Below are 14,106 nucleotides of genomic sequence, written 5' to 3' on the forward strand. Positions count from 1 at the left end.
GTGCTGATGAATGTGCCACCTGCTCTGTATCCGTGTCTGAATTTGTGGAACAGGAGCAGGGCCAGTTTAAAAAAAAAAGATTGGCAACTTTCTAGACACATTATTTGATGGACAAAGTCATTGGAGGCAGTTGCCTGAGCTAGGTTGGACGTACCTGCTCTGCATCCATCTGTTAGGCCATTGTAGATGGCTCTCCTGACTTAATTTCATTTGTCGTGTTTTTGTTCCTTTGGGACTCCTAGAATCATTGCATGAGCGTCGACACAACAGTTGAAAAAGATACCCTATCCAGGGGAAGCCTGGGCTGGTGGGTCCCATTTATCTTGGTGGGACTCAACGTGATGTCCCACCTTCGTAAAAAGAAGGAGGAGGAGGAGGAGGAGGAGGAGGAGGAGGAGGAGGCATGAACTGTTGAATGTAGACTACGTTTTTGTCAAATGTCATTCTTTCCTCTTGTCTGTTGTTAATGTTTGGGAAATTAATGACTTTGTTTTGCTTAGTGCCTATTTTGTTGATGCACCCTCTTAATAAGAATGAAGAGGATGTAGTGTGAACTTTTCTTTCAGTCCTAACATTTTAGTGGGAGAAAAATCCAGGGCAGGTTGAGAAGACGATACCTTAACACAATACGACTTTAACCCAAAGCTTTCTCTTTCCATTATAACGGCTCTGCTTCTGATCACTGGAGTCTAATACTTTTTGTAGCTAGTGCTTTTTCTGGAATTGGAAGGTCCATCTTCCCAAACTACCGCTGTCAGAAGACAAACAACTTGTGGAAAAGAGAGGAGGGTGAATCCATGGGCTGACTTCATGTGGATATTTATCAAACAGGCATTCTTGTGGTTTGTGTATGTCACACCTATGGGCTTCCTGCCCCTGCACGGACCTATTCAGTACGTTCTGGGAGAGAAGCAGATTTATTGAATTATTCTTGAGATTTCCACACTACCACTCTTCATTAGATCTAGCGTGGTTCATAAGAATCAAAATAGTTGAACTGAATAATTTGTCCTGTTCTGTTGTGGGACTCCATGCCTTGAGAATATCTAGAAAATGGATGATGATTTTGGGGATACCCATTCAGTCGTGTCTGACTCTTGATGACTCTGTCTCTCCACATCTTCTGATCTCACACTATTCTTTGAGTAAGGGTGTCAGCTTTGATGGTGTCCAGCCACTGGGTTCTCTGGAGGCCTTGTTTGCTTTCGCCGCTAACTCTCCCAAACATCAAGAAAATGGACAATCCTGTGACAATCTTCTCAGTAGTGACCCTTGTTCTTTGAAAATGTTTCCCTCAGCTGCCCACCCTATCTGGATCTCATAAATTAACCAACAAGTGTACTAGTCCAGCTAGTTCACTTTTTAATAATGGAGCACCTACGATATTTTTCTTTATCGTTTGACCTGTTCCTCTAGGTGTGTCTTGTGCAGACATAAATACGTCTTTTTCCTTTCTTGGTTTTAAATGGAACAAAGTGCATTTTGTTTAATTTTTGTAGGTTGGGTCTGTGGCTTAATTATGTAATTAGGTGAAACACTTCTTCAGCTGGAATGGGTGGGCAAAGCTTGCTCTCTTTTGAAGAGAGACCTGAACTTCTAGCTTTTCGATCCTGTGCATCGATGCCTCTCTCTGCCCAACAGGTTCAGGATGAAGCAGGAAAACATTGTTGGCCAAAGCCCATTCAGCCAGCCCTCACGGGTCATTCAGACCCTCCAGGCACCCCCAGATGTGGCACCAGGGAGTGTGACAGTGCGTACTGCCAGTGAGACGAGCCTGTGGGTCCGCTGGGTGGTAAGTTGCCAATCACTGGCTTATGTAGAAGAAAGTAATGGGTAGAATGTCAGCCCCCAAAACACGTGAGGTGTTTGAGAATAACGGAAGCCAATTTGTCAGGCACAAAGGATCAAGACCGTATGCTGAGTTGCAGTTCAGAGATTTGATGTTCAGACCTGTACACAAGAATCTAGTCAACTAAAAATTCAATGCTAAATCGGCACCAGATCAGGGTCAACAGAATTCAAGAGGGGTTGGATCGTTTGTGGCAATGTAACGATTCTAAGCAGATGGTGCACTTAATCCCACCACCCAACTCTGCCTGCTCTTCTTCCCATGATACTTCCAGAACTGATAGGGACAGGGACGCCAGTCCTAATGGATGATGCTCAAATCCATTGAATTTTTCTTACGTTATTAGTAAGAAAAATTTGTTCGGTCATAACTGAGCTTCCACCTGTCTCCCCTCTATTCTTTTTCCTATCTGCAATTTCTTTGCTGTTTCTTATCTGCATCTGGGCAAGCACAAATATGAGCCTGACCTTCTCCCTGGGGGGGGGCTCCCTTGCTAGCAGACCAACTACTAAAAAGATAGCAAGACATTTCCAAGGCAACATAATGGGACTCAACCATATGTTGCCTCTTTGTTTAAGGCAACAACGACTCCAAAGCCAATGAAAAGGAATTCTTGGCCACCAGTGCTGCTCTTAGCTGAATTTCCTAAAAGTTTTAAACTGTAAAGAGAACGGGTTTTCACGTAGAAACAGGAGTGAATGTGGAGGTTATATCTCCTTGATAGATTACAGAGCTGAGTGATTAACTCTGGAAGCAGGTGATAAATGGCACGGCCCTTGATAAATGAATTTATCTTGTGCCTTTGACTGCTAACCCACCCTTGCTTGATGAAAATTCATTCAAATATTCCAATTTCTGCTGCTCGGCCACTCTAAGACGCCTTCCTGTTTTGCTGCCGAATGCAAAAAAAACCCCACACTGCTCTCCGATTTCCCCAAGCAAATGCGCCATCCTCATCTTGCGGAGAAGGAAGACTCCCCCCCCCGTGTGTTCTCCAGGTCATTAAGGCACCCCATTAACCAGGAGAGCGAAGTTTTCCTCATGTTTGTCATTTACCGCATGAGCCAGTTCTTCAGGATAAGAGTAGCTGTAGATCCCAACGGACGTATCCCAGATGCCAGTGTGCACACCGAAACCAGCATTTTGGATCCTAGTCAAAGAGGCATGGGGTGATGCTCTAAGTGCGGAAGATGGATTAATTGGCAGGGAGCAAGAAAGGTGGGCACAATGACAGGCGTGGGTCAACTGACTGTATAATTAGTGTTATTAATATAGTTCGCAGACAGCCATTGGGTCTGAAATTTCAAACATCTAATAAAGGAGAATACTTGTAGCTCAGGGTTGAAATGGGAGAGAACTGGTGATGATCTCTAGTTGAGTTGAGTAATGAAATGTCTGCAAGAAAACAAACATGTTCAGAGGGCACCATCTCACTTCCACCCTGAACTACAAGGATTCTAGAACCTCAAGGATTCTAGAACTACACATAGTTCCCTAGACAAGGGGCCACCACCAAGAAGGTCCTTTTTCATGATCCCACCAGACGTAAATCCCTAATCAAGGGGACTCACAACATATCTTGCCTTCCTATCCTGGTGGGCTGGGTGGATGCAACAGGGGAGAGGTGGTCCTTCAAATAGCACACAAGAAGCAGTGAATGAAGTGACCATATTCTCACTGACCTTTTTTTTCTTTTGGCCATGTTCAGCCTCTGCCTGATGTACAATACAATGGGAACCCCGAGTCAGTCGGTTACAGGATCAAGTACTGGTGTGTGGACATGCAGTGTCCTGCCCTGGCCAAGGTCATCAGCGACCGACTGGAGACTGAAGTCACTGTCGAGGACCTTCAGGAGTGGACCGAGTATGAACTGCAGATCCAAGCCTTCAACGCCATTGGGTCGGGACCCTGGAGTGAGGTGGTGCGAGGCCGTACACGAGAATCAGGTAAGCAATGGGAAAGGGGGCATCCCTTGTTGCTCTTAAATGCTTTCTAAAGCGTTTCCTTTGGCTTGGGACTGTTCTACTGAACCTGAATAGATTTGCACCTGGAAGGCACTTTATATATATATATATATCAGTCCAATTCTGTCAGGTCCCAAACCAAGAATGACATGCGGCTGTTCTTCCAAGCCGAGTTCTTCATTGTTTCATACCGATAGACAGAATCTTGCCAGAATGAAGACTTTACTATCTGCATCTACAATATACTCTGGGAACTCTTGAGGAGGGGCTGTCTTCACCCTCTTCCTCTCACAGGTGACCTCTGGGCTGAGTTGCCTCTTACTCCCCTGGAATCCACCCCTTCCCTCCTGGGGATCCACTTCCACACTACATCCCATCACTGATTCATGTTGCCCAGCTATGCCAAGTAGTCCAATTTTAGCAAGAGTGATTCTCAGCCCAGCAGCTTCAGAAGGACATACGGCCAGAAGAAAGACACTCTCATAGCAGCAAGGCAGAGTAGCCAGGCTAGCTCTTTAGCAGAAGGTAGTTATTAAGCTGTTATCTATATAACTTCTAACTAGGCTTCTTCCTGGACTCCCGTCCCATATGCACCCCATGTAATTTACCTTTCTCCTGTGGGTGAATAATTGAGCGCAGTGACCTTTCCGGAATTAAGTATTCAACAGTGAGAGTAAATCACACCGTGGCTAACCTGCCCAATGAGTAGGGGTTGTCTCTGCAATTTGTCTCCATAATCATACAAGGCCTTCCCGTTGCTGCATGGCTAAGGTTGAGTCTCTCATTTATCACTGAAAATGGGACTTACCCTTTGTTCTTCCTATTTCTTTTTTGCAATAAAATGCTGGGCATCTTCAAATTTGCATATTTTCATTCATGATGGAGGAAGGGCTCAATTCAACCAAAAGAGAACCACGTAGAGTGCTTTCTCTTGAAAAAAGGTGGCTGAGATGGCATCAGGGAAGGAGGACTGCCCCGTTGATGTGTTGTGCAAAGCCATCCAAGGGGTTGGCAACAACTGTACAGGCTGTGTAGACAGCAGCTATTATCACCAGCCCAGATTGATGGACCGCTTGGTTTTATAATCCCAGGAATGACACTTTATGGATCCGATTGGGTGGCATTGAAGTTACTGGCTGTTATCATCAAGACTGTTGGCCATCATGACCAACCTTTCTCCAATAAACCAGTGGAACTCCTTGCCTCCATAAGTTGTGAATGCTCCAACAATGGAAGTTTTCAAGAAGAGACTGGACAACCACTTGTCCGAAATGGTATAAGGTTTCCTGCCTGAGCAGGGGGTTGGACTAGATGACCTCCAAGTCCCTTCCAACTTTTTATTATTGTATTGTGATTCACTTAAACAACTGTGGCAAGAAAGGTTATAAAATGGAGACAGAAGAGTTAACAAATGTCTCGCTTAGCAACAGAAATGTCAGGCTCCAATGTGATCCAAAATCGAGGACTACCTGTACTGAGCTTTAAACTGGTTTAAGAGGAGCTTTGGGATATCACAGTAAAGTGATGTGATGCAATTTAGCCATCTGGTTTTCTCCAAAGAGTTGCCCAGATTTCTCCGGATGTTAATTGTCCAGAATTCAGAAGGACGTCCCTCGTACCGGCAATGAAATGATTCCCTCTCTAAGAAATTTCTATGAGAAGGTCAAACTTCCTTGGGAGAAAATACACGGGCTACGACGGTGAGCTTGCAAGCACTCCAAGAAGTAGCTACCGACAGGCAATCCTGGGAAAATTGCATCCGCTGGGTCTCGAAGAGTCAGGAGCAACTGAACAACCAAAAAACAACAGCGGCTGGATGACAAGTCGCCCCCTTCGCACTGAAAATCTGGTGCGTTGCCACTTGTTTCTCATTTCGCCCCACCGCCTCCCTCCAGAAGCCATTCAGAACGGAGTTTCTCTTTGTGAAGATCTGTAGATAAATCCGAGGCAGCCTGCCAAAAACATTCGTGTCTCTTGGCAATCTATAGTCCTTTAACATAATTATATTCTCGCGGGAGATAAATCCAGGTGAAGGGGAACCTAAAAAAGAATTAAAAAATCAACCCGAGGAGCAACATAGAGGGAATAGGAGAGGGAACTAGATTTTTTTTCCCCTGATATTTCCAGCTAATTGGTGATGCAGTAACCGTTACAGAGGTGATTTGATCACCTGGAGCCTCACAGAGAGGGCGGCTGGTATGTCTCCGTGTGTGTATGCGTGCATTTCTTGGGAATACTCTGGTGTGACTCGGAGGGTACAGGCACGGAGTTAAAAGTGACAGATGGGCAGGTTTTGACAGATCTGAAATGTTGTGCATGGTACTGATGAAGAAGGAACGAGACACGACAGGTGTCTATACTCACCCCACACATCCTGTTCTACCCTTGAGTATGACATCTTCCTCCCAAAAGCGACTGGCTATTATTCCAGCTTTGATTGACAGAGAAGAAGAATCGCTGCCTTTGTACAAGCAATTTGTGACTCTTAAGTAGGGAATATCGCTTCTCCTCTAAGTCTTTGGTGGGAGGGGAGTGATCGGGCGCAAAACCATCAGGATCACACATTAAGCTCCAGTGAAGCTGATTTATTGTTCACCCCTAGACACAAAAATCTAGCCAATTAACGGCCAGCACTAATTTGGAGCTAGAGAAGAGTCAGAGGAATTCAAGAGGGGTTGGACTGTTTGTTGTTGTTAGTTGCGAAGTCGTGTCCGACCCATCGCGACCCCATGGAGAACGTTCCTCCAGGCCTTCCTGTCCTCTACCATCTTCTGGAGTCCATTTAAGCTCACACCTACTGCTTCAGTGACTCCATCCAGCCACTTTATTCTCTGTTGTCCCTCACCCTCAATCTTTCCCAGGATTAGGCTCTTCTCCAGTGAGTCCTTCCTTCTGGACTGTTTGGGAGAATGTAATGATTCTAGGTTAATTCCTCTCTTGACTCCACCTCCAGGCCCTGCTTGTCCTTCTGGAGAAACTATCACTGCCACTCCTAGCCTTCCCAATGCCTTCACTCTCTTTTTGCATTTCCAGAAGACTCTTAAGCATGGAACATCATTTCTCCTCTACGTCTCTGATGGGGGAGATACTACCACCACCACCCCTACCTGGCACCCCAATGCCTTCCCTCTCTTCAGCATTGCCAGAGGCTCCCAGGGAATCCGTGTGTCTTTTATCAGAGGCCCCTTTCAAACGAACACCTGCACTTGAGCGAACGCTCACCTATGGCAGCCTCGGTTTCTCACAACAGGTCAACCAGAAGCTTTCAGGAATCCATCAACAGCCTGAAAGTGCCTTCCACCGCAGCTCTTCTTGTCGCTGAATCATCACAGATGCTCGTTTAGACAGCTCCTGTTTCCAGAACTAGAGCTCAAAAGCCATTTTTGCACCGGAAGCATGATTCCTCACGCGCGCGCACACGCAACCAAAGCAAGTTCCCCTCTGCCAGTTTTTCTCATTGTGATGCTCAGAGATCTTCTCCTGCTTTGAACAAGTTGTCCTTTAAGGTTGGGAGAAGCTACCTTCCACCCATGCCCTTTCACAAATGAATAAAATTCTCATTCGAGACCCTTGGAGCAACCTGGAGATCTAATTGTGTTAACCAAATAGAGTTACACCTCTCTAACAGGTGCTCAGAGGCATAAGGATGGAGAGGCAATTGAGAAGGGAGCTGTAGGATTTCTGCCAGTCATGGGGAGGTTAGTGACAGTAATTTTATTATGACCTTTAAATTAAAGCCTTCACACTGAAGAGGGATGCCTTCTTTCCTTCCTCTCTTTTCCCCCCAAAAGTTTTTATTTGAAACCTTCGACATTCTTAGGCTATGTTTCCATAGCAAATATTGAGGGCTGGACTTAATTGGATAGCTTCTGGCTTTCTAAAAGGATTAGGTTAGATGAGATGGCCTTTCATCAGATGTTGCTGTAGGACATCGAATCACCTCTGTAGGAAATGAAGAGTTTGGGTCTTGCTTCTCTGGTGAAAAAATTATCTCAGCTGGTCACTTAAGGGGCCACAATGTCCCAATCTTCCTTCCTGCTTTTATTTGAACTAAATCGATCTGAAATTGGAGTTAGAGCCTTACTTAAGCTGTTTATTAGCTTCAGGGTATTTCAAGGCATTATCTTCCATATGAAACTACCAGTTGGCCTACTATTGTGGTCACCAAAGATCCTGCTTTGTGTGACATGGACACAAAAGCTCCCTGAAACTGAGATTACAGAGAGCGTTATCCTGTTTATCGCTTGGTATTAATTTCTGCTTATCTCTGTGTGGATCACTGGTCAGGACACGCTGTGACCTTTTAGCGTGCTGATTCTTTCTTTTGAATGGTATGTAGATGTTGTTTATCTCTATGGTCCTGTTGATGGCTGATTTGACTGAGTGCCAGGCTTTCAGGAATTCTCTAGCATTTTTGGCTCGGTCTAGGACTGGAGAGTTGTCTGTCCTTGGAGCTTCTTTGAGGTCCCCACTTTAATTGTGGCAGGCTAGCGACAACATTTATATCCTGCCTAGAGACCGACTTGTTGTGGTTGCGGTATCTGGCTTCTGGCATTTTTGTCTTTGTGCAGTGTGTCTTGTAATATTAGAAGCATCTTATCTTAACTGATACTATAAGCAATTTTGGAATCTCTGTGAGAAAAGAGATGGACTTTGGGGACAGGATGCTATCAAACATCTTCATCCCAGGCCATTTCCAGGTAGAGTCGTCCACACGCATTGAGTTTCTCAACCAACCTCTTACTATAACCTCTGCTTCTATCTGAACATTTCCAATGGCTACATCAAGGAGCTGGTGGAATTTCTGGCTGAAGAATAAAGCACAGTAGTTGCAGTTCTTCCTTACGTCTTAAGGCTACCTTGAGAGAAAATGGACCATTAGGTAGTTATTTCTGAAATAACTTCCTTAGGGAGGGAAAGCTTTGCACCAGTTCTGTGGTCAGCCAGAATTAATAGACCAAATCTTGGACAACAGGGGACAGCAGTATCTTACCTTGCTTTCATATCTTGCTGAAAATGTAATATTCCTCTCCAACTAGGCCACAGGAACAAAGAAAAGATAGTTACGTAAAGAAAAGGAAAAAAAGACAGTGGCAGACTGCTGTGGGAAGCCTTGCATATTTGCAAGAGTTGATATGTATGCATACATAATGTCCTGTACAAGGTAGAGAGAAACGGTTTGGGTAATGAGACGGTGTCTCCTCCATCTGGGGACCTGTGTTTAATTTATTTGTTCATCTAAAAGATTTATAGCAAGCCACTCAAATACAGATTGATCTCCGAGGCAGCTTATAATACTGTTGAAAACAACCCCATTCCACAGTACAATTCATTAAAATATTTAACAGGCCAAATCAAACAACTGCTACTATGGCGGAAAACCATTATATTCAAATGTCATTACAAGGCAAAGTAGAAAAAAAAAGGATTGGGCTAGGAACGGCAAGACAACAAACAAGAGAAAAAAGATATTCATAATCAGATGGTTAACCTGGTTCCCTTCAGAGGGGCTGCCCCCCCAAGTAGTTGTGAATTCAGTTTAACGTCTCAAGATTTAGTGTAGCTGTGTTTTAGTCTCATTTCTGGACTTCCAATGAATGAAGATCGTCTCTTTGATCAAAGCTGCCATTAACACGTGGATTTTTTTTATGACTTATGGCCAGTGGCTTAGACTCTACTGGAAGTTATGACTGGCCCAAAAAAGGGGACTTATGACCTAGATCAGAAGTTCTGATAAGGCTGGCACACAGCCTTGCACACACACACACTGAAGTCATGTGACCACATTTCAGGTCCTCATCAACATTGCTGCACTTATATTTATGGTCATATGCAGCGTCCCACGGTCACATGACCATGTTTTGCAATGGTTTTGCCTAAAGTTGGCACTTCCAATTTTCGGCAAAACCCTGCCCATAGTAAGCCATGACTTTGCTTAATATCCATGCCGTTTGCTTAACAACCACCACAAAAGAAGTTGTAAAACCAGTCAGTCACATGACTGACCCATTTTACAACCCCTATGACTTAGGACCATAATGGCCAGATTCCATTATGGGTGTAATTCAAGGACTAGCTGTATGTCAAGCAACCAGGAAATCCAGAGATTCAGGCAATGAAAATGAGCATGAAGATTCATTGCAAGCTTCAGCTCTCTGTAAGAACCTGGCCAACTAACAGTCAAGCAAAATGAGCGGGAGATAAGAAAGGCATTCAAGATGGGCTGGACTTAGATCTTTTGAGGGTGCGCAGGTACTCATGACTGATGACCCATTTGACCCCTTCCTCAGGCTCAGCCTGCTCATCTCTTACACTGTACTTTGTTTCTAAAACAACTCTAGCTCTATATTTCTCTTTGGTGTTTCAATGGTGGATCAGATCCTAGAAGCACAAAGGAATGATGGGATGGTGTGTTTGGTTTTAATTGCTGTTCGTTTGATCGCACACAGTTCCTTCGGCTTCCCCAGCAAATGTGTCCGCTGAAGCAGTGAGTTCCACTCAGATCCTTTTGACGTGGTCAGCTGTGCCCGAACCTGAGCAAAATGGGCTCATTCTGGGCTATAAGGTAGGCATCTAAACCCAAATATTGTTCCCCATTTGTCTAAAGCAGCATATCTCAACCTGGACGACTTTAAGATGGGTGAACTTCAGCTCCCAGAATTCCCCAGCTAGCACAGGGAATTGGCTGGGGAATTCTGGGAATTGAAGTCCACCCATCTTAAGGTCGTCCAGGTTGAGAAGCGCTACCATGAAGATATGTCAACTTCTGTCATCATCTTTGTACATATGAGAACAGATTTTTGTAGCCCTGGCTAAGTCAAAACAGCTCATGCGGTTGTGCTTCTTCTATTAGGAAGCCCGTTACTCTTTGGGGAAGAGCTTTGTTCCTTTCCCCAGACACTTTTATCAAAACTTTTTGTCTTCCCCTGCAGATTTTGTACAAGGCCAGAGATGTGCAAAGTCAGCCAAGCAGTCAAGTGGTCAGAGGGAATCATAGCCTTTCGGTCTTGCTAGCCAGCCTTCAGAAATACGTGGTGTATGAGATTCAGGTGCTGGCCTTCACGCGCATTGGAGATGGGGTTGCCAGCAATCCACCAGTCACTGAGCGAACTAAGGATGATGGTAAGTGTGTGTGTGTGTGTGTGTGTGTGAGTGTGTGTCCACCTGGGACTTTCCAGCTTCCACAAACTATCTCCATTCAACTGCCTGCACTCTAAGACGAGCGCATCTCGATAGGACAAATCAATTTGACAACCATTTGTCTAGGATGGTGTAAGGCTTCTGCCCTGAGCGGGGGGCTGGACTAGAAGACCTCCTGGGTCCCTTCCTGCCCTATGATTATATGTTCTATGTTGATTACAGTTTTAACCTTTAAAAAAGCCATCTTTTTCTCTCCTTGTACCAACAGACAATGCTCCTTTAACTTTGAGCCGAGCGTCTGTTCCTCAAATCGTCACCTTCTGGTAAAAATAATCGGACAAAAAACACTCCAAAAGCCTTGCATTTTACAGCCAGCTCCAAGCCCTAAAGGAAACTTTTACATTCCAATTATGAGCTCTTACCGAAATTCAATCCTACCAGTAAAAAACAAAATAAAAAATAAAAAACACCTTCTGATATAACAGGACGCAGCAAACAAACCTTTCTGTGATTGAATGGGAATACAATGCAAGTTCGTATACCATAAATGGGCCTCCTATCAGCCTTTGACAAAAGAATAACAACATGACCTTTCTGTTATATATATATAAAAAAAATAAACATTTAGTATTAGTCGCAAGTGCTTTTCCCGAGGATGAAAATTCGTTTTTAGAATTTGACATCTTGAAAGAAAAGAGGGCTTTATCGCAGTTCCTGATGAAAAGATTCATCCGCTGTAGAGATAGGCATGCCGGCATAATCCTGCAGCTTGTCTCTCCGTTTTTTATGGAAACGGTGATCCAACTTTCCCGGCCTTAGCTTCTTAGAAAGGTATTAGTTAAATCCTAGTTAATGGAAGAGGTACACAGGTGGAGAAACTTCAACAGTCTGAGCTTCCCACGAATCCGTACCAACATCTCGTAGTCCCAGGCTCTGAAGGAACTTTGAATCATGAATTGGGCAATTCCGAAGCTCATCTTATTAAAAAAAAGCCAATTAAAATGCTTGCTTAGGATAATAAATGCTTCCAGAAATGCATTTGGATTATGCTTTTGAGGCTGCCCAACGCTTTGCTCATCTAATCCTTAAAAGCACCCTGAATGATCGGTCAATGCTCTGAAGTCTGACTTTGAGAAAAATGTTGCCTCCAGTAACTTTCTGACAACGGGGGGGGGGGGGGAGACTTGAGGCTAACCTTCATCCACCACATGCTGTTTTTTCCTCTCTCTCCATTACAGCTTTTTCCCTAAAGGAAGTTCCTCAGAAGAGCCTCATGGCTACTGACATCCCATAATAGAAGTGAAGCAAAATAAATAAAGGGAGATTTCTATCCTTCTTCTCGATTAGGGGAGAGGAAACGTGACCTGGTATCCAAGTTGCGCACAGCAACGTTCCAAACGTTGCCACCGAGCGGATCTTGTATCCGCAGGAAGCAGCCATGTTAACCGGCGTGAATTAACTTGATTGACCTCAACAGAAAACTATATTCATAGAAGAGAATACTTGTAGCTCAGGGCTGACCTGTGGGGTCCTCGGGGCTCTCTGAGCTGGGTGGTTTTCTTGCAGACGTCTCACGACCCAACTAGGGAACGTCATCAGTGCTAGAAGGGAGTGGGATGAGTGGAGTGGAGGAGCAGGGGAGGAGGAAGAGGAGACAAGGAGAAGGACGATGAGTCCTTTGTCCTCTCTCGGCTGGGTGATTTTCTTGCAGACATTTCGTGACCCAGCTAGCTAACAAACCCACCTAGCACTGATAATGTTACCTAGTTGGATCCTAAAAAAAAATCTGTAAGAAAACAACTTACACTCAGCGAGCACCAAGGCTCCACAGAACCCTGAGTGGCTTATTTGTCCTGGATCTGCTTATTTTTCGAAATGAGGGTCCAATTATATCATATGAAGACAAGTCCCTCGCCTGAATCCAGAGCCGCTGCCTCTTGTCCTAGGGGTTTTTGATGGGACTCAGTACTTCCCAGGATTGTTGGAGTAAACTGCTCTCCGTAACCCCTTGGAGGCTGTTGCATGAGATCCTAACGAGATGGACAATTAAATGTGTACACACAGTCTGGCTTAACCTTGCTAAGCTAGCTAACAAATCAGGATTTGATTACTTGATCCTACCTCCAGCCCTGGGTGCTATTTGCTCTTCCGTTCCCAAACTCCTGACATAAGCTTGCTTGATTCCTCTCTGACCAGTTTAATTAAAAACATCCTAGGTAAGAGGAGAGGTGGGATTTGGGCTTCAGGTGCCTCCAGGTTTGCAAATTATCATTACGTCCCCCTGGTGACCTTGCTGTAGGTAATTTGTCATCTGTGTCACTGTTCACCCACTCCCCCCACCCCTTTGATGCTCACGAAGATCAGAGGCTCTCACGATGAGTACATGCAATTAGAAGATAATTCATTTGGGAAGCTAGCAATGTGCCGGGTGAATATTCATGAAACGGATGATGTGGAAATTAACCTCTCCCTCTTGAGATAATTCAGTGTCTCCATAGGACATTGATATATCCCCCTTAACCTAATTGGCACCCAGCAGATGCCTTGGACTACAGCTCCCATGGTTTCCATCTGCCCAGCCAATGTCTCTCCTCATTGGAAGCTGTAGTTTGAAACATCCAGAGGACGTGAAGTTCAGTAGGGCTGTGATATATGGTGCCAGGAGTTTCATGTCTGTAGAACGTGGTCCAACCATGAAGAATCTTCAGTGGTCCTTGCCTGTTGATATCTCCTGAGGTCAACTTTCATTTGTTAAAGAACCCAATGTAAATGTACTTCTTGGGTATGTGTTAGCTCGAGGACTCCAGGCTAGGCTAACTCCCCAAATGGCAAACTTTTCACATTGCAGAAAATTCTTCATTCTCTTCGAGTTCTGCACTATTTATGATTTACCTCTAGAAGTTCAAACATTTGGTCTCTCTAGCTCAGTGAACAGCCATGACGCTTCACAGACTAGAGATGGGGACTTTCTACTCCAAAAGGAAACGTGTCTCCAGAAAACTTCTGGAGTTCTTCCACTGGATCCTTTTCATCTTGGACGTCCTTTTTCTAGAAGGCTAGGTTGGGTCGAGAACCTTCTGCAAGCAGGACCTTTATACCAAGGGCCAAGATATCTGGATATCTTTGAACAATTCAGCAGGTAGCCATCATAAC

At 44.6% G+C, this 14,106-nt stretch overlaps 1 protein-coding gene across 1 annotated transcript in view; it reads left to right on the forward strand.

Moving 5' to 3' along the window:
- The window catches only part of SDK1 (sidekick cell adhesion molecule 1), a 335,333-nt gene that overhangs the window by 258,080 nt on the left and 63,147 nt on the right, over nt 1–14,106 (forward strand). Inside the window, exons 24-27 of the mRNA XM_081337826.1 lie at nt 1,642–1,792; nt 3,558–3,795; nt 10,263–10,378; nt 10,746–10,935. Of these exons, the coding sequence (XP_081193952.1) occupies nt 1,642–1,792; nt 3,558–3,795; nt 10,263–10,378; nt 10,746–10,935 (695 nt within the window). The remainder of the gene's footprint in view (nt 1–1,641; nt 1,793–3,557; nt 3,796–10,262; nt 10,379–10,745; nt 10,936–14,106) is intronic.

The sequence above is a fragment of the Vipera berus genome, assembly GCF_964194415.1.
Source record: "Vipera berus genome assembly, chromosome: 13".
NCBI lineage: Eukaryota > Metazoa > Chordata > Lepidosauria > Squamata > Viperidae > Vipera > Vipera berus.